Below are 23,084 nucleotides of genomic sequence, written 5' to 3' on the forward strand. Positions count from 1 at the left end.
AATGTGGCACAGAAGTGCTTGGGCTTATCTGCACTCTCAGCGTCCCTGAGACACACAAGTATCTCACACATCTCAGGGCACATGTCAGCACAGTGGCTCAGCTGGTGGGCTCTGGTCTGCTTACTGATTTATTGTCGTCAAAGGCATGCTCCTCAATCTCCTCCTCCAAACGGTCGGCGGCTTTCCTCACGTCTTCGAGGATCTCGTCAAGCATGGAGAGACTCTTGTTTTGATGTTGCATGTTTTTAAGGGCTTCCACTTGGTGTTTTTCTGCGGCAAGAAGTTCCACATACTCTGTCTCCTCCTGTTGATTTGTAAGGAGGGGAGGTTTAGTAAGCTTACACCAAGGTGTGACGTACCCAAATCTACTACAGGCTCTCTGAATCAGACTTGGGAGTTTCCTAGTCAATGGGCCGTTTGTCCAGGTGCAACTCTAGCTCTACCCAGCAGAGGGCGCCGTGCATCCTAAACCGCTCAAATCTGCTGAGCTTGGCAAAATGGACAGGGCAAGCCAACAAGGAAACACACCAATGAAGAAAGCATCCTACTGTAAACGGGCTTGCTCCTCACCCATGAAGGTCCTTTGCTAACATGAAACCATGTGCCAGGCACAGCAATGCCACGAAGCACTGTGCTGCCATTAGTGAGGCACTGATACTCGTTACAGGTAGAGCCCAATCCATTTCCTAGTCAGTGTGAGTTGAGCAGTAGGAATTACCTGACATGCATAGGCACCTCCTAGACGCAATGAGGGCACCAGCAGGCCTCGCAAAAGGTAATCCCTCCAGGTGCCCTTCCTAATTCTGTGTGTCGCCCCACCCCAACTCCCACCCCCCTGACACCCCCCAGAGTGGCAGCTGACCTTAATGGCAGCCTCCCTCAGAGCCTCCAGCCGCTGCTTGCTGCTCTCTTTCATGTTGACCACATCTCTGTAGTCGCCCTGCAGGGCTCTCTGCAGTCCGTAGATGGCCTGGAAGACTGAATTTTCACTTTCATTCAGCTCTTTCTGGAAAATCTCGAATGTGTGCACCTGGAAGAGCTTCTCCTCGCCCGAAAGGCTGGTGTCCTTCTCCACAGCTCTGATGGCATTCTTCAGTTTGTTGAGGACCACATTCTTCTGCCGCAGGAGCCCGGTGAGCCTCCTGCAGCTGTCCAGGGCCCACTGTTTCCTCTGAGTGGCAGTGGCGCCCTTCCCACGGTGCAGCTTGATGGCATGCTTGGCCACCTCCTCGTGCTCGGCAGCACTGGCTATCAGGTGAAAGAAGGGAAGCAGCATCCAGAGGAGACTCTGGTCCAGTACCTTCATGGTCCAAGGATGCGGGGCGGGAGCAGAGACCCCTGCTATAGCCGGCTGGCATTTTACACACACATTTTCAGCTGAAAAACAAGTCGACACTGCATCAACTTCTGAACTTACCATATCCAGATTACAATCAAATACTGAATGTTAAGTACCATTAGTGGAGGGTAAAGGGGTTTCATCTGACTTTAAAGACAATTTTAAAGGTTTAAGACATAGCTCCCAGGCACAGTGTCACAAGCCTGTAATCCAAGCACTTAGGAGAGGGAAAGAGAAAGATTGGATTGGGAATTTGAGGCCAGCCTATGCTCTCTGACATCCTGTCTCAGAAGAGCCCTACAGATAAATCAGTAAGTAGCTCACACAGCTTCATAAACTGACCCTGTGTGAAGGAAAAAAGATCCATTCGACTTAAGAGGAGCCACATGTCAAAAGTAGAAGAAAGAGAGAAACTCCCCATCACCCCGGAAGCCCCTGCCTCCCGATACACTGATGGTGTGCTCAGCCGCCCTGCTTGCTTTCCAAATCCTTTTGGAGTATTGCTAATTTTCCAAAATGAGCCGTAGTTAATGAAGCACGGGGATTAAAAACATTCACAAGAGTCTGACCAGGCTACTCCTAGACAGTGATCTAGGAGGCCGGGAAATGGGCTGAAGAAGAAACCAAGGGAAAGGGAGCTAAACTCTAGGAATCAGATGTACATGGAACCCCTGGAGTTATGCCCACAAAGAAAACAAAATATACCACGTTTACACAATTTACAGCTCATGGATGTACCCCCTCTAGTCTCTTAGCGGAGCCTCCAATCGACTGTCCTGCCTGTACAGCATCCTCTACCCCCATATGCCAGCATTTCACCTTCCTGGGAGTCTGCCTCCTAAACACACACACACACTTACCTCTCTGCTACCCCCATTGATTTTCCAGACGTGGGCTAGTTGTAGCAAAAATAAAAGGTGGCATTTCTAAAGACTCTAACTCTACCCAGGAGAGGGAGGCAAGCATTCTGATAAGACCAGGAAGGGAAAGCCAATGGAGACAGGTTGACAAAAACAAACACAAGAACTTGAATCTCTGAGTTCCAGGACAACCAGGGCAACACAGATGAAATCCTTTGCTTTCTGTTTTCCTTTCCATTCATTCCTCTCTCTCTCTGTGTGTGTGTGTGTGTGTGTGTGTGTGTGTGTGTGTGTGTGTGTGTGTGTGAAAGAGAGAGAGCGAGAGAGAGACAGAGACAGAGACACAGAGAGACAGACAGGATCCAGGGTATCACTGTATAACTCTGGCTTAGTTCTCACTCTGTACACCAGGCTGGCCTCAAACTTAGAGATCCTCCTGGCTCTGCCTCCTGAATGCAGCTAGGATTAAAGGTGTGTAATGCTGTCCCTAGTTTTATTTTCTTTCTTTCTTTCTTACTTTTTTTTTCTTTTTTTTTGAGGAAGAAACTTTCTGAGAGTCAAACTCTGGGCTACTTTTCATTTAGCACAGCAACATCAATACTTCCAGCATAAGAATCACATAAATTTCTAGGCATGGTGATTCAGCCTTATAATCTCAGTCATGAGTTTATTAAGAAGAAAAAAAATCTCAAATCCATTTTTGAAACACTATGTTTACTACTATGTAACTAGGCTAATTTCAAGCATCTGCTTCTCCTGCCTCAGCCTCCAAAGTAGAGCTCTGCTCTCTGCAAGATGATATAGAAAAGGAGAAATGGATGAGACAGCAAAGAAAAGTCCCAATGGGAAAAATTACAGAATTAAAGCCCATCTATCTATCTCTCCATTCATCTTTCTATCTATGTATCTATCTAGGTATCCATTTATCTATCTATCTATCTATCTATCTATCTATCTACCTATTTGTTTTTGAGACAGTCTTACTATGCAACCCTAGCTGTCCTGGAATTAGCTATGTAGACTAAGCTGGCCTCAAACTCCCAGAGATCTGAGTCTCTGCCTCCCATGTGCTGGGATTAAATGTGTCTACTTCCATCAGCAAAGCCTATTTTAACTCTAAAGTACATTTTAAAAGAGCACATGTACCCACATGAGCATAACAGGTAGCTGCCAAAGATGAAGTACTTCAGTTGCCGGCCAATCCTGTAAACTACTTTGGAAAAAGAAAAAAGAACATAACACAGAAGAGGAATAAGATGCCATGCACCATAGGAAGATAAGAAAAACAGAGGCAGAGCAAACAGCCTATGACTTAGAACCAATGAACCATGGCTTCTTGGTGGTGCCCAAAGGGCTGTTCAAATAGCTACTTTATTTGTTCAGGAGGTGCCAACTTAAATCCACAAAGAGAGGAGACACAGAGCCTACTCACTAGCCAGCTGCTTGTTCTTTTTTTAGTTAGGGAAGCCAAGGAGGAGAAAAAGATCTATGAAGAAAGAGGCCCTTTCATCAGCAGCAAACACTTCTCTGGTAAGTAAGCAAATCCACACTGCACCCCAGGAAGATGAGATGGATGCTGACAATAAATAAACGAGAGGTTAAACCCACTGGGCCAGAGTGACCTTCCCTGTCACTTTCAACTTACTTGATTGGTTTTACCACCTAAATTAAGAAATTAATGTGTAAACCATCTTGGTTTGATTGTTGACTCTGACCACCTCCCTGGCTGTATAAGCTTAAGTCAAGTGTTGCAGGGCACCCACAGCCCTTATAGAAAGACAATCTTGGGGCGTCTTTCCAGGTATAGCTTTACAAAGAGGCTGTCTGGGGGCAGCCTCACGAGGCGGGACAGAGAGACGACAAAAAATTACAGGGAAGAACAAAAAACGGGAGGCTCGGGGAGCTGAACCTCCGAGTTTAGGTGAAGTCTTGGAAACGGTTGTCTTCCCCCATACCCCGAAAGAACTTCTAGGAAAAGACCCTCCACCCCCTGGAAAGTAGACAAAGGCAGTCTCCTAGGAAGGATCCCCTTTTGGAAGAGACAAACCAAGGAGGAGCCCGGGGTAGGAGTCGCCAGGATTGAGCAACCCGGATGAGGACCCCGGTGGAGCGCATCTCAGGACAGAAGTCCCGCAGCCGCAGAGCTTACCCCGATGGAGGAGGCCGCTCTCTGGACATGCGACCTCAGCATCACTGTCCCCGATCGAGAGTTCCCCGACGCAGCGAACCTCAGGGCCGCCAAAGAATTGCCCTCATCTCTTTCCTGGCCTCGGGACCAGGACACCGAGGACGGCACCGCCCTCTTCTTACTTGAGGCGCTTCTGACGCGCAGCTGGAAAGTAGGTGCGGCTCCTTTAAGCAGGCTGCGGATGGACAGCTCCGTCGTCCTTCGCGCGGCGCGGTGCACGCCGGGAACTGGAGTCCCGGCAGCCCGCCGGCCAGCCAGCTTCCAGAGGGTGCGAAAGCCTAAGAGCCACAGAACGGCAACAGCCTCCGAGAGAGGTTACGATGTGCCCCAAACGCCGTGCCTCGGAGCTGAAGCGCCTGTCAACGCTGCACGCGGAGAGCCGAAGACAGAGCGAGCCCCCCAGTCGCCTGAAGGGAGCGTTCGGACACTGCGCCTGCGCAGAGCGCCTGCTGCTAGCCGCGGCGGCGATCGCCTGCGCAAAGGAAGAGCGGCTTGCGCTTGCGCAGAAAATTGAAGTCGCCTCGGCAGCCTTGGGGAGCATGGTAGGTGGCTGGCTTTGCGCTCTGCAGGTGCGGGCCAGAGCCGGGCGCGGAGGTCACCGCTCCGTAGCGGCTTCAGGATAACCGAACCGAGAGGCCGGGCGTGCCCGTCGGGGTGTTGAGGGGGAGCGCGGTTGACTTGGAGTAGCATGGTGTGAAGAGGGGTGTGAGGAGCCCAGTTGGATCTCCGGGGAGGGCAGCGGCGCCGGGTCAGCCGGGTGCTGACCAGACCGGAGGGCGGGACGGGGCTGTGCGACGGGTGACAACCTGCCTGTTGGGCGGAGCCGTCCCGCTTCTGAGTGGACAGTGACGCCGATTGGGGCGGAGCTGGCGGAGCTTTGAAGCCGTCAGCCCCGGGAGGTTTCTGGAAGAGGTGGAAGGACGCGATCCCCGGAAGGTGGTGCGCAAGGCTCCGCGGGGTTAAGCATGGTTTGCGATCCGCTCAGCTTTCGCCGGGGCGAGGATATCCCCTACTCGCCCGCTCTCTTCCTGAGATCAGGCTGGGAATCCTGAAGGCGGGGAGGGACGGACTGGACGCCCTGGAGGTAGAGGAGGGCTTGCCTAGTAGAGCCATGCAAAGGCCTGGACCACGGGAGGACGCCTGACAGTCCCATTCCTTGGATCTCGGGGTAGCCTTGCTCCGAGAGGATGCGAGCGAATGGGAGCCGAGGAAGACAAGTTTTGTCTCTGTCCTGGGAGAGATGTCTGCTTGGCTTGGTGTTTGCGTAGAGGAAACGGGGACTGAGGACCGAACCCCGGGGAGGGAAGAGGGGATGGAACGAATACCGAGAAGGACGAGGCTGGAAAACTAAAAGGTTTGAACCTAGAAATCAAGAAATAATGGAGAAGAGCAGCAGAAAGACTCCTCTGACCAGCTGCTAGCAGACTTCAGCGGCCAAGCCACTCACCTGCGCTCTTGAACAGGAACGTCACTGGGGAAGGAAATGGTGGGAGGCTGAAGATTGGAGAACACTTGGACTTTATGCCCTCATTTCCAGGCTTGCACATGGCAAAGCACAGTCAGTCTGTAGTGGACCACAAATCTGTTTGATCAAATGTTTGTCCTATGAGCCCTTTGAAATTGACCATAAGAGGAGGTATTTTGCTAAGTGTCTGTGGAAGGGCATTTTACAGATGCTTTCTAAAATCTTATATAGGAGCACTCTTGTGCCTAGGTTGTGTGTTATTCTTCACAAGATAACACAAAGTGTATGAAACTTTTTCGTACCAGCTTCTGTTGTTTGGAAGGTCCACTTGTCCTGTATCTCTTACTGATTGTCACCTGCTGAAACAATTCTAAACAGCTGCTGTTGTACGTGAGGAACTGTGTTGAGCTCTGTGGGAGTCTATGAAAACATAAATCAGTGGCTACGGGCACTTCTAGCAGCAGTCTACTGTAAATTTAGTTTTGAAACATCTGAAATTGATGCAGATAAGACATTGGAACTGTTAGGCAGAGAATGACCCCCTAAAAGGTTGTTCCTGAAGGAGTTCTGCTAGTCTCTTCTTGATGGTCTTTTTTTTTTTTTTTTTTTTAAAGATTTATTTATTTATTATATGTAAGTACACTGTAGCTGTCTTCAGACACTCCAGAAGAGGGCGTCAGATCTCGTTACGGATGGTTGTAAGCCACCATGTGGTTGCTGGGATTTGAACTCTGGACCTTTGGAAGAGCAGTCGGGTGCTCTTACCCACTGAGCCATCTCACCAGCCCGATGGTCTTTTTTCTAAGTGTAATATTTTATTGCAATTTAATTGACCAAAAGCGTAAAGTAAAATCTACCACTCCAGCCTGAAGTGTTGGCTCAGCACCAATTGCTGGTTTTCTAGAGGATCTGAGTTCCATTCCTGACACATACTTTTAATCCCAGCACTTGGAAGTCAGGGTCAGGCAGTAATCTAGATTCAAGGTCATCCTGGTCTATATAACAAGTTCCAGGCCAGGCAAGCCTATACCAATTCTTGAGGTCAACTGGACTGTCCAGTGTTTAGTTAAGGAATTTTTTTCATTTTTGGGGCCAGTGAGATGGCTTTACAGGTAAAGGTAGCTACCATCAAGTACAATCCAAATGGTGAGTAAAGAGGACCAGCAATACAAGTTGTTTTCTGATCTCCACACATTCACACACGTTGGGACACATACACACAAATTACATACGGTTTTTTTTAAATCCTATGCATTTTAAACACTAAAATAATGGAAGAGAAAATGCCCCCAATGCTTTGGCTTCCGTGACAAGGGAAGCTCTAATGAAAGCCACTTGCCTGAGCAGAACTTAGCATGGATTTCACACACGGATGGACTTGATGCTCTCTTGTCTGTAAATTTTTGGTTTATGAGGCATTTTTCATAAGAAAGTTATTACCAATTCCCATTTCTTCCCACTGAACCCCCGTTCTCTTAACTTTTTTAATGCAAAACAAACACTCCTTAGATTTATCTCTTGATTATTGTTTTTAAAAACCTTTATTACTGGAGCCACAGAAATGGCTCAGCAGTTAAGAGAACTTTCAGGGAGACTCAGGGTTGGGTTCCAGCACCCACACAGCAGCTCACTGATGTCCTTAATGTCAGGGATCTGTCACCCTCTTCTGGCTCCCATGGGCACTAGACATGCAGACATAAAATACACATAAAATAGAAATAAATCTTATCATTCATTTCTTTTATTCTGAGGTGGACATGTGGAGTCAGTTCTTCCCTCCTCTCCCCCCTCCCCTCCCCTTCCCCGCTTGTGTAGGCTCTGAGGATGGAACTCGGCTGTCCAGCTCGTGCAGTGAGCACACTGAGCTGCTTCGCCAGGCACTTTCTTTTTGGCGGGAGTAGTGGGGAAGACCATAAGGGGTGTGGGGTGGAGGGTCTCAGTATGTATCCTTGGCTGGCCTGGAACTCACTATGTAGATAGGCTATCCCCAAATCAGAGATCTAGTTTCCTCTGTCTTCCAAATTCTGGGAGTAAAGGCCTGCACCATCACAGCCAGCATCTGGATACAATGTTTAATCTGTAAAGGCTAACATCAGACCATGTGACTGTGGTGCCAGCTCCTGGCTCCTCCTGTGTGTAATACACTGCTGCACATGTTGGTACTCTCCTGAGGTCTGCAGTTGGTGGGGGTATCCTCTACAGATAAGGCAGTTTTAATATATCGGAGGGGTCTGATTATTTCCCTGTCTCCACTTCTGCCCACTGTCTAACATAGAGGTCATTCAAAAAGTCTGTGAGTGCCCGACGTACTTATGTCTATGACGTAGGCTCTTTGCAGTAAGTGAAGCTAAGTTGTCGTACACGGGGGGTGGAGGGTGGCCTACAGGGGTGACTTTAGGAGTTATATGACTCAGACCCAGGCATCATCCTGTCTTCAGTTTCTTGATGTGCAACACTCTGTGGTATTACACTTGTCAAATAGTGTGGCTGCTCCAGAGACCTATCTGGTGGATAGACCTGGAGGTTCTTGCTTGCTATCCTGAAGTTTTCTTTTAGGGTACAAGTTTATGGTGATTAGCATGGTCCCAATACTGTGCACCCCACCCCATCTAGTTCCAAAACATTTCATTACCTCAAAGAAAACCATGTACCCATAAGCATTTCCAAGTTCCTCCCTCCCCCTCAGCCCCTGGTAGCTACTAACCTACGAATTTGCATATTCCACACATAGCATATAGCATTTTCTATACTGTATAGCACTTTGTGTCTGGTTATTTCAGTAAGCACAGTGTTTTTAAGATTCACATTGTGGCTTTGTCATTACTTCATCCCTTTTTACGACTGAATGATACTCTGTATATGTATACCAAAATTAGTTTTATAACCATAACAGAACTTTTGAATCTAGCTCTAACAGCTATTTCACTGTAAAGATGCCTTGTCTATTCTTAATAGAGGGCCATTTGGGGATGGCAAATTTGCCTTTCTCTTAAGGCTTTTTACATATTTCTGGCTATGCCAGTCTTCCCTTGGGGAGATTGTCAGACTCATAAAAAGATGCTGTCTCTATCAGTTGTCAGATGACTACGAGAGTGTATAAGATCTGTCCTAATTTAACTAAATTTGATCTTAGCTAAGAATGGACATTGAGTTCTTTGCCTATTTTTAAAAGTTTAGTTTTAAGGAATAGTATCTAGAATATATTCCTTCAGAACCTATACTGGGGCAGCAGATTAGAACCAACAAACCAGCAGCTGCCTGTATGTTTTATTTGCATGTTCATAGTGTCTAAACTGTTGGCTTTATTCTGCAGAGCTGAGCATGAGCGAAAAACTGTATGGCCATAGTCTGTGGTGTTCACTGTCTAGGTCTTTGTCTCAGGAACCCTGTGTGTCTTTAGTAATTGGGATTGCAGAGTGCTTTGTTTATATAATCACTTATAATCATGGTCATCAGAATTTACCATGCCAGGAATAAGTGTGTGTATAAGTAAACATACTTTAGAATTTGTAATAGTGGGGCCAGCTGTCAAGAGCACCTGGCAGCTCTCCTAGAAGACCTGGGCTTGACTCCCAACACTCACATGGCAACTCACAACCATCTACAAGTCCAGTCTTGGTGTATCCAGCACCCTCTGCTGGCCGCCAGGGGTACTGCACACACATGGTGCGTAAACAGATAGCTGGCAAAACACACATACACAGGAAAATAATAAGTAAAAATATCAAAGATCTTTTAAAAATTTGCAACATCGAATCATTTTTTTTGCCTTACATCTCTGAAAATATCTTACTGTCCAGTATTATAAAAGATAAGTTCTTCCACTCTCTTCAGCAGCACAGACTAAAATTAGAACAATGCAGAGATTAGTGTGGCCCCTGTGTAAGGTCAGCCTGCAAATTCATGAAGTGTTCCGTGTTTTTTAAAGAAGGTCTCAGTCTTTCTGTGTTCATCTTCTTGTGGTATCACAAATCGTGGCGTCCCTGGAGGCCTCTCCTGCATACTCAGGAGGAGAAAAGCATGAGACTGGTGCCATTTAGAGCCTGAGGAAATCTTGTCTTCTCATCGGGAGCCCCCAAAGGTCTCATACCCGGGGTCTGCAGCGCCTAGTCAATCATGATGTATTTTGGACTGCATCATCTTATGCCTGCTGGGTCAACAGTGATGTTTACCTTAGGACTCTGGAATGTGCTCTGTTTGTTGTTGGTATTTGCATATTTACAGGGGGCATTGCACACATCTTATAATGTGAGGACCATTCCCTCAGGATTGAGGCCAGGAGCGCAGGACTATGTCTATCCATTGGTAGACCTTTACATGTTATTACAAGAGCTTTTCCTAACCTAATCACATTTCCTTCTTTGTTGTAGCAGCTAGGAGGCTTAGAGCCCGCTTTTGCTCCCATTGGTATGCATGTCTTATATTCTAACCCTATTCTTACCTCCTTTTCCCCTTTAGTTCTTCATCTGTATCTTGGTGCTCATTATGCATTTCTGTAAGTTAAAGTTTATTCAGCATTGCTATAATTTCTCATCTTCATTGGAACAAGATTAAGTGTAATCCTCTTATGTAAAACTTGTTCCCTTCTTATTGTATGAACCTTCTGTCAAGACTGGTGATACATCACCAGCACCGCAGCATGGCTCTTCCGAGGCATGCACGAGGACCCGGTGGTGACCCCCAGTACTACCAAATAAATAAAGACACCTGAGTATGGTGGACTCTGTTTTGATTTCTAGAACTGAGCCAGTTACTTGTGCTGTTGCTTTCTCCAAGTTATTTAGAGAAGTAGCCGTGCTAGTGTGGAAAGCTACAGAGCTATCCTGTGTCACTGTAGACTGTCTAAGCACCGTTGTGTGGCGGTTTGTTATGCACCATCCACCCACAGCCCCTCATCTCAAACACAGCCTTACTACTTTCCTTATAAGCACTTTTTGTCAAGCTTGCCATGGTCCTTAAGTTACTGCCTCCGATGAAATTCTCAGTTACTTTGTCTTTCCATCGGCACAGCTCTGCTTTTAAAGTAGGAAAACCTCTAAAACAATCGTGCTTCCAAACTGTCCACCTTCTCCTTATTTATTACAGCCTGAACTCAATGGAAGCTTCATGGCTCTGAAGGTGGGCCCCTGTGACGGCCTCAGGCCCCTGTGTTGTTGACAGAAGTCCAGATGTATATTACTGAGACATTGTGCTAATGTTTTAAAAGGGGAAAACTATATTCTATAAAAATGGAACTGAATAGATAGAAAAAATGTTTTTCTTTTCTTGCTTTTTAAAAGATGGGCCCACTATGTAGCCCTGGCTGGCCTAGAACTTTGTAGATCAGGCTGACCTCTGAAGATCCACATCTCTGCCTCCATGTACTAGATTAATTGTGGTTGACTTGCTGATTTACTTATTTATTTATAAACAAGGTCTCCCAGTATATCCCTGGCTAACGTAGAATTCATTGTATCGAGGCCGGCTCTGGCAGCACCACTCCTGGCCTCAGGATGTTATTCTCTGTAAAATGTCGTTGCAATTTTCAGAAGACTATGCAGTCTTAACTGATGAACAGCAGGGTTTTGCTTGCTGTTGTTCCGAAAGTGGAGTCACCCAACCAGAAAAATAAATGGAGTAAAACTGTAGATGTTGCCGGGCATGGTGGCGCATGCCTTTAATCCCAGCACTCGGGAGGCAGAGGCAGGCAGATTTCTGAGTTCCAGGACAGCCTGGTCTACAAAGTGAGTTCCAGGACAGCCAGGACTACACAGAGAAACCCTGTCTCAGAAAAAAAACAAAAACAAAACAAACAAACAAACAAAAAACAAAAACAAAAACAAAAACCCATAGAACAGGCTGAACAAGCATGGCTTCATTGGCTTTCCCACTTTTATTTTTCCATCCCAAAGCATAAACTTAAATCAGCTCAGAAGGACAAGGTCCGCCAATTCATGGCATGCACTCAGGCTAGCGAGAGGACTGCCATCTACTGCCTGACACAGAATGAGTGGAAACTAGACGAGGCCACAGACAGTTTCTTCCAAAACCCGGAGGCGTTTCACCGAGAGTCTATGAAGAGCAGTGTGGACCAGAAGAAGCTGGAGCAACTGTACAGCAGGTACAAAGGTAAGGGTGGAATGGTGGGAGAGTGGGGCTGATGACGCTCGCTGGCGGGGTCGAGGCCAAGAGTTTCAGACCACCCTCCCCCTGTGAGAACCCTCCTGGCAGAAAGGCTAGAGATGAGGGGGGAATCAAAAGACTGATAACGAGTGAGCTGTCGCCTGACCCCTGGATCCATATCTCCCCATGCAGTGAGTGCCATGCAGAGGGAACCGATTTGCAGGCTACTGTTGGAGCTGTGTGCTACCTGTTAATACGCCCTTAACCGCCTTTGTCCCACAGGCATGGTGGGGTCTCTCAGTATGATACAGTTAGAGAGATACCTGCTTTCTCTCTTTCGTTTGTGCCATCAGTTTTCCTTCCTGGGCACCATGGTACATACCTATAATCCCAGCACTTCCAGAGCTGAGACAGGAGAGTTGCTGCAAACTCAAGACCAACCTGGGATACCCAGCAAAACCTTGTCTCAGAAGACAACACATGTGTTGTTTACAGTAGAGTAGTAGGCTGAAGAGACGGCTCAGTGAGTAAAGCACTTGTGGTACAGCATGAGGACCCGAGTTCAGAACCCCAGCACCCACATAAAAACCAACCGCTGACACGTCCACACCTCCACTCCGAGGAGAGTAGACATGGATGGATTCCAGGGGTCACTGGCCAGCCAGCATAGCCAAAGCATCCAGCTCCAGGCTCAGTGATAGATCCTGTCTCAAAAAATAAGACAGCGAGGCCGGAAAACTGGCTGAGCACAGAAGAGCACTTGCTGCTCTTCCGGAAGACCAGGGTTTGGTTGCCAGCATCTGTGTAGTGGCTCACAACCCTTGGTAACTTCAGTTCCCAAGGAACCGGTGCCCTTATCTGGCTCCTACTGGCAACAGGCATACTTGTGTTTTAATACAGACAAACAAAACATTCATATACATAAAACAAAGAAAACCTAGCCAGGCATAGTGGTGCACACCTTTAATCCCAGCAGAGGCAGAGGCAGGTGGATTTCTGAGTTCAAGGCCAGCTTGATCTACAAAGTGAGTTCCAGGACAGCCAGGGCTATACAGAGAAACCCTGTCTCGAAAAACCAAAAAGGAAAAAAAGAAAAGAAAACATTTGAAAACAATACCATGGAGAGAAATGGGGGAAATACTTCAGGTTGACCTTGAGCCTTGATGCATGCGTACACAGGCATGTGCATCAACACACATGCACCACATAGACAGCACACATTTCTACCATCATATATGAAAATTGTGTATAATACTTTAGTAGCCAAAGGTAAGTTCTCTGTGTAGCGCAGTCACTATTTCAGCAAAGGAGTATCTTTAAGCCAGTGGAATTCACACTGGTACCTTGGTGATGTATTGTGACACCAGAAGAGGGCATCAGACCCCATTAAAGATGGTTGTGAGCCACCATGTGGTTGCTGGGAATTGAACTCAAGACTTCTGGAAGAGTAGTCAGTGCTCTTAACCGCTGAGCCATCTCTCCAGCCCAAGATCTAGTTTTTTGAGATTTTGCAGAAGTGCCTTTAAAACACTTTATTGTTTTATTTTCTGGTAGACAGATTCTGAGTTCTTTTATTTCTAAACTAGACATATGAGGTAGGGAGTATTAATCTCTAAGCAGTTAAGTGTGCGCGCATAAGCTAACTGAATTTGAAAAGTAGTCACTGTCCCACAGTATTAGAGCTGGCACGTGAAATTACTTCAAAAAGAAAGCAGGCAATCCCGTTTGCTTTGGCAGAACTGTCAGAACTCTCTTTCCTTTGCACTGCTGTCCTGCATCAGAGCTCTAGATAAACCCATGTCTGTGTGCGCGTGAAGCAATCCTGTGACTTCTCGTGCTCAGCGAGACATTAACTGCAGTCTTGGCTTTGCTTTCCCTCTGCTGTTGATGCTTGAACCCAGAGCCTCGAGCACACCACGACGCCCTTCTCTGCTGAGCTTGTGCGCCCAGCCCTTGACTCTTCAGGACAACATCCTTTCCCAAGAGTTTCCATGTTTTTTCTTTCCCTAAAATCCAGAAACTCTTTTCTGAATAGATTCGTAATGCTCTATATCTGTTTTATACTTAATAGAACATGGTTGTTCATTGATTGGTGTGGCTGAAATACTTGATAGATCTGTAATGTAGGAGTAGTGTGATTCTAATGTAGGAGTAGTGTGACTCTAATGTAGGAGTAGTGTGATTCTAATGTAGGAGTAGTGTGATTCTAACAAGGTGCTTGAGGATTGCTTTTCAATGTGGTATGATCCCCCTCCTCTCTCTAATCTTAACAACAGACCCACAGGACGAAAACAAAATCGGAATCGATGGGATTCAGCAGTTCTGTGATGACCTGAGTCTGGACCCCGCCAGTATCAGCGTTTTGGTCATAGCGTGGAAGTTCAGGGCCGCCACTCAATGTGAATTTAGCAAAAAGGAATTTGTGGATGGCATGACGGAGCTGGGGTAAGTGACCATGATCAAAGCAACTTATAAAAGGAAGTGTTTGTTTGATTAGGGGCTTAGAATCAGGATCAGTGTTCATGAGGGCAGGAACCCCTGGGAGCTCATATCTTAATCAGCAGATTGGAATCAGAGAGGTAGAGGGAGTGGCCAGAGTCTGCACCCTGAGTGGTCCTCCTCCTCCAACAAAGCAGACCCTCTAGTCCTTCCCAAGCAGTTCCACTGGTTGGGAACCAAGTGTTCAAACATGTCAGCCTCCTGGTGACATTTTCATTCTTGTCACCAGAGTCTATTATTTAAAATTTCAAAGAGAAAACTTGGGATGTCTTCACTTACCAAACTTTTTTTGTTTTTGTTTTTGTTTTTTGGTTTGTTTGTTTGTTTGTTTGTTTGTTTGTTTCGAGACAGGGTTTCTCTGTGTAGCTCTGGCTGTCCTGGAACTCACTCTGTAGACCAGTCTGGCCTGGAACTCAGAAAGCCACCTGCCTCTGCCTCCCGAGTGCTGGGATTAAAGGTGTGCGCCACCACGCCCGGCTCTACCAAATCAGTATGTTAAAGGAAGAAATTTTTTTTTAAGAGTGTTTGTGCAAAAGAAAAACAAACAGAACAAAACAACAAAACCTAACTCTTCATCATTGTCTTAGTCAGGGTTTCTATTCCTGCACAAACATCATGACCAGGAAGCAAGTTGGGGAGGAAAGGGTTTATTCAGCTCACACTTCCACACTGCTGTTCATCACGAAAGGAAGTCAGGACTGGAACTCAAGCAAGTCAGGAAGCAGGAGCTGATGCAGAGGCCATGGAGGGCTATGACTTACTGGCTTGCTTCCTCTGGCTTGCTCAGCCTGCTCTCTTATAGAACCCAAGACTGCCAGCCCAGGGATGGTCCCACCCACAAGGGGCCTTTCCCCCTTGATCACTAATTGAGAAAATGCCTTTCAGTTGGATCTCATGGAGGCACTTCCTCAACTGAAGCTCCTTTCTCTGTGATAACTCAGCTGTGTCAAGTTGACACACAAAACATAAAGTAGAAAGACAGGGTACATTCTAGGTGAGTGTAGTGTGAAAATACCACTGACAGGGGCTTATACCTACCTCTTAAAGAACTTGACAAATGATGAAAACCTCAGTGGAAAGTAAACAAGAAATGTGAAATATGCACAATGTGGGCTCGTTCTTCACGGAAGCTTGGGTGAGATGTGCAGTGATTCAGAGCCTTGAGGCTGTAATAAGTCAGAGCAGCAAGCAATGGGATAGGCCTGGGAGCCATGGTGTGTAGTCACACAAGTTATCACATCTTACCTGCACTGGCACTCACCCAAGAGCTGCTGCTCCCAGCAACACATTCCTGCCTTATGTTCATGTGTGCTCAGGCCATGTGTGTAGAAATGCTAACGGTGTTACTTGTGATGAGAAAACTACATACAGGCAACTTGCCATCAGTATGTCCTATAAATTATTTATGAATTGTGTGTGTGTGTGTGAGTGAGTGAAAGGTTCTTGTAACAAAAGCACTGACTGGCTTGTATCTGCACACACCACAGGATGAACCTCACACACATAATGTAGGTCTAAAGACCAGGCACAAAATAGCTGGAATTCACATTTACATCAGCCTCGGATGCAGGAATGCCATCAAGGTGGGATAGAGAGACAGAAAACCAGTGGAGCTGGCTGGCCCTGCCTCTCTGGGCCTCCATAGGCCTTGGTGCCTACTACCTAGGCGTTACCCCTATTGTGGGTGGTACCTGCTTCACCAATGGTTGGCTGCAGCTGTGCCACATCCTATCCACAGTTCATAAGGATAGGAGTGGCAGGCCGTCTGGAAATCAACTGTCACCAATTGCTCTGGTCTCCTTAGTTTGACTTCGCTTGGACAGTTGAAGCAGAAGACATCAATTTCATTTTCAACTTCTCACATTTTTGTCTTAAAGAATAATGAATATTTTTACCAAGGTGTTTGGGGGTTTCTTGGTAGGGGAGCTTTTTGTCTCAGTTTACAGAGCTAGGGATGGAGTCCAGGGCCTACAGACAGTAGGTAAACACCTCTGAGTCACACCAAGTCCAGGCTGATTAGGTTTTTAAATGTGATTGCCTTTTTGGAGGAAAATCTATTTGTAAAACAATACTACTTGGACACACCTTTAACCCCAGCGCTTGGAATGCACAGGCAGGTGGATCTCTCTGAGTTCAAAGCTCGCCTGGTCTACACTGTTCCAGAGCAGCCAGAAGTACACAGAGAGACTCCAGTTCAAAAAACCAAAGTAAAAAGAATAGGTTTTATAACACCCAGCTACTTCAAACTTGAAGTTGCACCAATGAGGAGGCCCCTAAGTGCTTAAGCAGCAAGGCTTCCTAAGTCCTGAACATTAAGCACAGCAGTGCCAACGGCCCAGGTCTGTGCTCACTGCACAAACACAGACTCTCCATCTTGCCACAGAGCCACCTCACTTGGACAGAGCTGACCAGACTTAATAGCACATGCCTTCCTTTCTTTTTTCATTATTATTATTAGATATTTTCTTTATATACATTTCAAATGCTATTCCGAAGATTCCCTATACCATCCCTCCACCCTGCCCCCTACCCACCCACTCCCACTTCTTGGCCCTGGCATTCCCCTGTACTGGGGCATATAAAGTTTGCAATACCAAGGGGCCTCTCTTCCCAGTGATGGCCGACTAGGGCATCTTCTGGTACATATGCAGCTAGAGGCACTAGCTCTGGGGGTACTGGTTAGTTCATATTGTTGTTCCTCCTATAGAGTTGCAGACCCCCTTAGCTCCTTGAGTGCTTTCTCTAGCTTCTCCATTGGGGGCCCTGTGTTCCATCCAATAGATGACTGAGTATCCACTTCTGTATTTGCCAGGCACTGACATAGCCTCATACGAGACAGCTATAACAGGGTCCCTTCAGCAAAATCTTTCTGGCATATGCAATAGTGTCTGGGTTTGGTGACTGATTATGGGATGGATCCCCGGGTGGGGTAGTCTCTGGATAGTCCATCCTTTCATCTTAGCTCCAAACTTTGTCTCTGTAACTCCTTTCATGGGTATTTTGTTCCCTATTCTAAGGGGGAATGAAGTATCCACCTATTGGTCTTCCCTCTTCTTGATTTTCTTGTGTTTTGCAAATTGTATCTTGGGTATTCTAGGTTTCTGGGCTAATGTCCACTTATCAGTAAATGCATATCTAATGACTTCTTTTGTGATTGGGTTACCTCACTAAGGAAGATATCCTCCAGATACATCCATTTGTCCAAGAACTTCATAAATCCATTGTTTTTAATAGCTAAGTAGTACTCCATTGTGTAAATGTACCAAATTTTCTGTATCCATTTTTCTGTTGAGGGATATCTGGGTTCTTTCCAGCTTCTGGCTATTATAAATAAGGCTGCTATGAACATAGTGGAGCATGTGTTCTTATTACCAGTTGGAACTTCTTCTGGGTATATGCCCAAGAGAGGTATTATGCCTTCCTTTCATACAGTCAGCGTGCACAGCCAGTGGCTTGCATGCTTTCACAGCTCGATAGCTACAAGATCTTACCAGCATTTGCAAGGGAACCTGGGAGATGAGGCCTCTGTAAGTGAAGAAGGAGTGGTGGAAAGGCAGATCCTAGGTAACGAGTCCTTCTCTTGTTGTAGGTGTGATAGCACAGAGAGGCTGAAAGCTCTTCTCCCCAGACTGGAGCAAGAGCTTAAGGACCCAGCCAAGTTCAAGGACCTTTACCAATTTACCTTCACCTTCGCTAAGAACCCTGGGCAGAAGGGCTTAGGTGAGTATCACCTCCCAGTTTCAGTTTCGGGGTGCCAGACCTGAGTCACGTCCTACCAGGACAAAATCAGTGTGGCTCCAGCACACATAGCTGTGGTGACATGGTCTCCGTGTTGGCTCCAGCACACATAGCTGTGGTGACATGGTCTCCGTGTTGGCTCCAGCACACATAGATAGCTGTGGTGACATGGTCTCCGTGTTGGCTCCAGCACACATAGATAGCTGTGGTGACATGGTCTCCGTGTTGGCTCCAGCACACATAGATAGCTGTGGTGACATGGTCTCCGTGTTGGCTCCAGCACACATAGATAGCTGTGGTGACATGGTCTCCGTGTTGGCTCCAGCACACATAGATAGCTGTGGTGACATGGTCTCCGTGTTGGTTTCTTCTACTTTCTCTCCATGTAACTGGAAACACCAATTGATCATAGCTTTTGGCTTTGAAATTTAAATCCTTCAACTAGGAGCTAGTTTGTGTTTCGTGCTGTGGCTCAGAGCTGACAGTGGGAACGTTTGGGACTTGTTCTCTGCGTGGTGATTGCTCCAGCTACGCCTCGGAACAGCTCCACCGTGCATGGCACTGCAGCACACCTCCTTGTGGAGCTGTGCGGTTCCTCTTGTGGTTGACTACACATGAACACATCTCAGAGAGTTTCAGCTTGAGGGTTTGATTTATTGGGGCGGGGGGGGGGGCGTTATTTAGTTTGGCATGAGTAGTGGCTTATTTCTGTCTCGTTTCTTCCTAAGCATAATATCAACTGTATACCCCCACCCCCCACCCCTGTGGTCTTGGTCATCTCCCTTCCTTCTCCTCCAGCCTAGTGCAGGTAAAGAGCCTCTTGCAGCCAAGCAGCTGTCTCTTGGGGTTGCAGGGTTGCTTTCTGCTTCTTGTTTGTTTCCTCTTGTGTGGATGTTTTCATGTTGGTGTACAGGGCCACGACTCAGCTTCCCTCTGCTCCAGGCTGGCCTGCCTGTGAAGTGGCCTTCTCCCCTGAGATCATAGCGCCTCATAAGTCAGACTGAGTGCTTCAGGAGCCAGACAGGACAGCCTTCCTTCATAGCTGCGTTTAGAAACTTGCCTGAATAGATGCACTGGGATTTCATTTCAGAAGGTGGAAATGTCATCACTTCCTGTCAGAGAGCTGCTGGGAAAACACTCAGGTATTGATCCTCATTCAGAAGATGCCAGGGTTAGGGGTGTTCTCTGGTGGCGGATTGCAGTCTCATCCAGCATGGAAACCAAGAGAGATTCAGGTAACAAATGAGACCAGTGAGGCAGGTGCCACCATCCCGCCAGTCAGGCCAGGCGCTTGGCAAGAGGTGAATGAGGCGAAAGAACATTTGTGACCTTGTCACTACAGGGCCTGGTCCTTGTGCCTAAGTGCACAAGGAAGAAAACTGCGAAGCCTGTGTGTTGAGGGAAGGAAGGAGGGGGCAGTGTTCCTGTATTCTGCCCCTTTTGTTTTCCAATTGTTTTGAGAGTTTTGCATGTTTGTTTCATATGTTTGGGTGATTTGCCTGCGTGGATGTCTGTGAGTCACATTGGTGCTGTGCCCAGGAAGCCAGTTGAGGGTGTCACATCCTCTTGGACCTGGAGTTACAGACAGCTCTCAGCTGCCATGTGGGTGCTGGGACTTGTAGTCATCAACCCTCGTGAGCACTGCATCGTCTCTGCAGCCCGTCTGCCCTGCTTAGAGACCAGCCTTGGCTTTGCTTAATAGCAGCCAGCCAGATGACACATGCTCTTCTGCTGGGCCACCTATGGCCAGTCAGTGCGTACCCTGGAAAGCTCTTGCAAAGCCTTCCTGGTAGAGTAAGGAGGCCATGTGTTCTTGAGGCAATATGTCTGCAGACCCAGGCATTGGCCACAGGATCCTGGTGACATTAGATATTTGACTGTTGCCAGGGATGTTGGTAAAGAGTCAGAATGTGGGCCAGAACAGTAGCCATTGTAATGGTGCATTTGGGTGTTATGGATAAGGCCGTGACAACAGGCATCTTGCAACAGTCCCGTCAGCCTGTGCACATGGGTCCCCTCTGTCATCTCTGCCATTCAGGCACTCAGAGTGGATCTGATTTAGGGTGGACATGTTTGCTTTCCATATTGCTGTGGGCTCATGGGTCACCACCCTGAAGGCGTAGTCCGTGACCCTGAAGGCTAGTGCGTGGCAGGTCATGATCCTTTCTGAAGCTTGAGTTGCCCGCTCTAGGCAGCAGACTGCTTTTCAGGCTGACTCCAGTCTCTTAAATATGACCCACAGGGTACTGGCTGCTCTTTCAGTGTCTGCTGGGCAGCTCAAGACTCAACCAAAGTTTTCTTCTTCAGATCTAGGCTCACCTGCTTCTCTGGGAAGCCCTGATGTTTGCTTCTCAGAAAAAATGGAGGCTCAAAACTGTTCCCAATAACCACTAGCAGTTGTTAGCGATTGATCCTTTCTCCATATCTTTTTGACAAGCAGAGCCTCCTGCTGCTGTTTCTTTTATTGGAATATATAGACTGTATTAAATAATGGGTTTCATTATGAAATTTTCATTCAGCATATAATATACACCGACCATGTTTACCAAATATGACCTTCTCTGCCCCCATCCCCTTCCCACTTACTGGGTGTCTTTAGTCACTGGTCTATTGCTGTGAAAAGACACCATGACCATTTAACTGGACACTTGCTTACAGTTTCAGAATCTTATTCCATTATCATCATGGTGGGGAGCATGGCGCCACATAGGCAGACATGGTGTTGGTGAAGTAGTTTGAGAGTTTTATATCGTATTTCACAGGCAGCAGGCAGAGAGAGAGACTGAGCCTGGCTTGGGCTTCACTGCTTCCAACATGGCCACGCCTCATAATCCTCCTAGTCTCTTCAAACAGGTCCACTCTCTGACTAGTTAAGCACTCAACTCTATGAGCCTATGGCAGCCATTCCCATTCAAGCTTCCAAACTGGCCCCCTTTCCTTCCAAGTCCTTCTTCTACCCTCCTAATGTCTTTTATGTGGTGCACATATGTGCTTGCCTATGTGCACGTGCATGTGTGCACATGTTTGTAAGTAGATGCCTGAGATCGACCTCGGGTGTCTTCCTTGGTCACTGTCCACTTTACACAATGAGGCAGGGCGTCACTGATCCTGGAGTTCACAGTGCCAGCTAGTCTGGCTAGCGAGCTTGCTCCCGGGCTTCCCTGTCTCCAGCTCCCTTGTGTGAGATTATAGGTGGGCTGCCGTACCCTCCCAGCCTTTTCACTTGTTAGAAGTTGTTCTTTATGTGTATGAATGTTTGTCTATGTGTGCTTACGTATCAAGTGTGTCGAAGACCAGCTCCGGCAGTATGTTCAGTGATCCAAGAAGGGGATGTGGGGTTGGGGATGGTGTAAAGCAGGGGCGCATGCGCGCACGCACACACAGTAGATGAAGCAAGACAAGTTCCAGCAGCTTCACACATACACACACATACATTCATACATTTACACATTGGGTGGCTGGAACAAGGCTCTAGCCATTTTGCATATCTACACACATATGCATTTTGTGGGTAGATGGAGCAAGGCTCCAACAACTTTATTTTTTCTCCCACAGCTTGTATATCCCAGCAAAATCTTTCAAGCAGTACAAAAATTACAATATGGTTACATTCTGTTTTTCTTTTAGTAAACAATCACGAAAAAACCAATATGTTCCCCAATCTTTTACATAAAATACATTATATAGTACAGGTATAAAAATTATTCCCGGGCTGGTGAGATGGCTCAGTGGGTAAGAGCACCCGACTGCTCTTCCGAAGGTCCGGAGTTCAAATCCCGGCAACCACATGGTGGCTCGCAACCATCCGTAACGAAACCTGGCGCCCTCTTCTGGAGTGTCTGAAGACAGCTACAGTGTACTTACATATAATAAATAAATCTTTGAAAAAAAAAATTATTCCCAAGGACCCACATACATTCATAACTAAGCAACTTATTATAGATTAACAAATTGTAAGCAAGCAAAGGCATTTTCTCAGCCAGTTTCTCTTACTGGCAGGCTACAATTTCTGGTTTCAAAGAAAAGATCAATTACTTTATCATTTATCTTAAAAAGTAATCTTTCAAAATCTTAATAAAATCACAAATCTAAACTTTTATATAAAACAGTCAGTTATTTTTACTTTAAATCCAGAATGTACATCTACTTATTAACAGTTTTTTATTAAATCTTATCAGGAAGCTGAGGGCAACAGTGAGCATAGGAAATCAGTCACCATCTTGCTCACCAGCCCAGCCTTAGCAAGAGAGGCTCGCCAGCTATTGCTGGCCGGCTGCCATTTTTCTTTGTTCTTTTAACCACCAAAAATTCTCTAGCGCAACTATTAAGAGTGTGCCTTTCTAAACTTCAAATTGTTCCCTAAGATTTTCTGCATTAAAGCCACCAACAAAAGCATCTTAACCTAGCTTCTCTAACAACCTATTTATCCAGATTCTTTCTAAGGGTGGTGGTTATTGCTGTTAATCTGCATCTCTAAGTTCTTTCCAAGAATGGTAAGTGAATTGTTAGTCTGCCCATTGAAAAGATTAGGTGCTACTGTGAGTGCCAATGGTGCTGCCTAGGGAGGGGCTGGAAGCCCCTTAGAGCTTTCACACAACCCAGAGGTGATGAGGGATGTGATCCAAGGGCAGCAGCAGAGCAACACCCTACCGCAGCATCAAGTCCTCAGGGCACGTAGTCCTCACAGCTCCTGCCTTTCCGAGGCACTCCGTCATGGCTGAGCTAACTGGAGCATTCCATGGGTTCTAGAGCTGTTTAACTGTTTCTCTAACACGGGCTGCAACACATGTGCATGCCTGGTGCACACAAAGTGGAAGAGGGTATCACATCTCCAGGAACTGGGTATAGATGGTTGAGAGCTGCCTGTCACATGGATGCTAAGAATTGAACCCG

General features: G+C 46.7%; 2 protein-coding genes and 1 pseudogene across 5 annotated transcripts in view; 2 read left to right on the forward strand and 1 right to left on the reverse strand.

Moving 5' to 3' along the window:
* The window catches only part of Slc9d1 (solute carrier family 9 member D1), a 33,328-nt gene extending 28,722 nt beyond the window's left edge, over window positions 1-4,606 (reverse strand). For both annotated transcript variants that reach the window (XM_021169926.3, XM_021169925.3), the window contains exons 1-3: window positions 4,349-4,606; window positions 863-1,377; window positions 125-304 (exon numbers count right to left, since the gene is read on the reverse strand). In XM_021169926.3, coding sequence (XP_021025585.1) covers window positions 125-304; window positions 863-1,306 — 624 coding nt within the window. In that variant the 5' untranslated portion in view covers window positions 1,307-1,377; window positions 4,349-4,606. The remainder of the gene's footprint in view (window positions 1-124; window positions 305-862; window positions 1,378-4,348) is intronic.
* A 101-nt stretch (window positions 4,607-4,707) lies between these two features.
* Dcun1d2 (defective in cullin neddylation 1 domain containing 2) overlaps window positions 4,708-23,084 on the forward strand; it is a 29,396-nt gene continuing 11,019 nt past the window's right edge. For all 3 annotated transcript variants that reach the window (XM_085844173.1, XM_085844175.1, XM_085844174.1), the window contains exons 1-4: window positions 4,708-4,929; window positions 11,744-11,960; window positions 14,231-14,399; window positions 18,043-18,173. In XM_085844173.1, the coding sequence (XP_085700299.1) occupies window positions 4,708-4,929; window positions 11,744-11,960; window positions 14,231-14,399; window positions 18,043-18,173 (739 nt within the window). The remainder of the gene's footprint in view (window positions 4,930-11,743; window positions 11,961-14,230; window positions 14,400-18,042; window positions 18,174-23,084) is intronic.
* On the forward strand, window positions 9,676-9,775 carry LOC115031776 (U6 spliceosomal RNA; annotated as a pseudogene).

The sequence above is a fragment of the Mus caroli genome, unplaced genomic scaffold, assembly GCF_978045245.1.
Source record: "Mus caroli unplaced genomic scaffold, Mus_caroli_1 scaffold_10, whole genome shotgun sequence".
Lineage (NCBI taxonomy): Eukaryota > Metazoa > Chordata > Mammalia > Rodentia > Muridae > Mus > Mus caroli.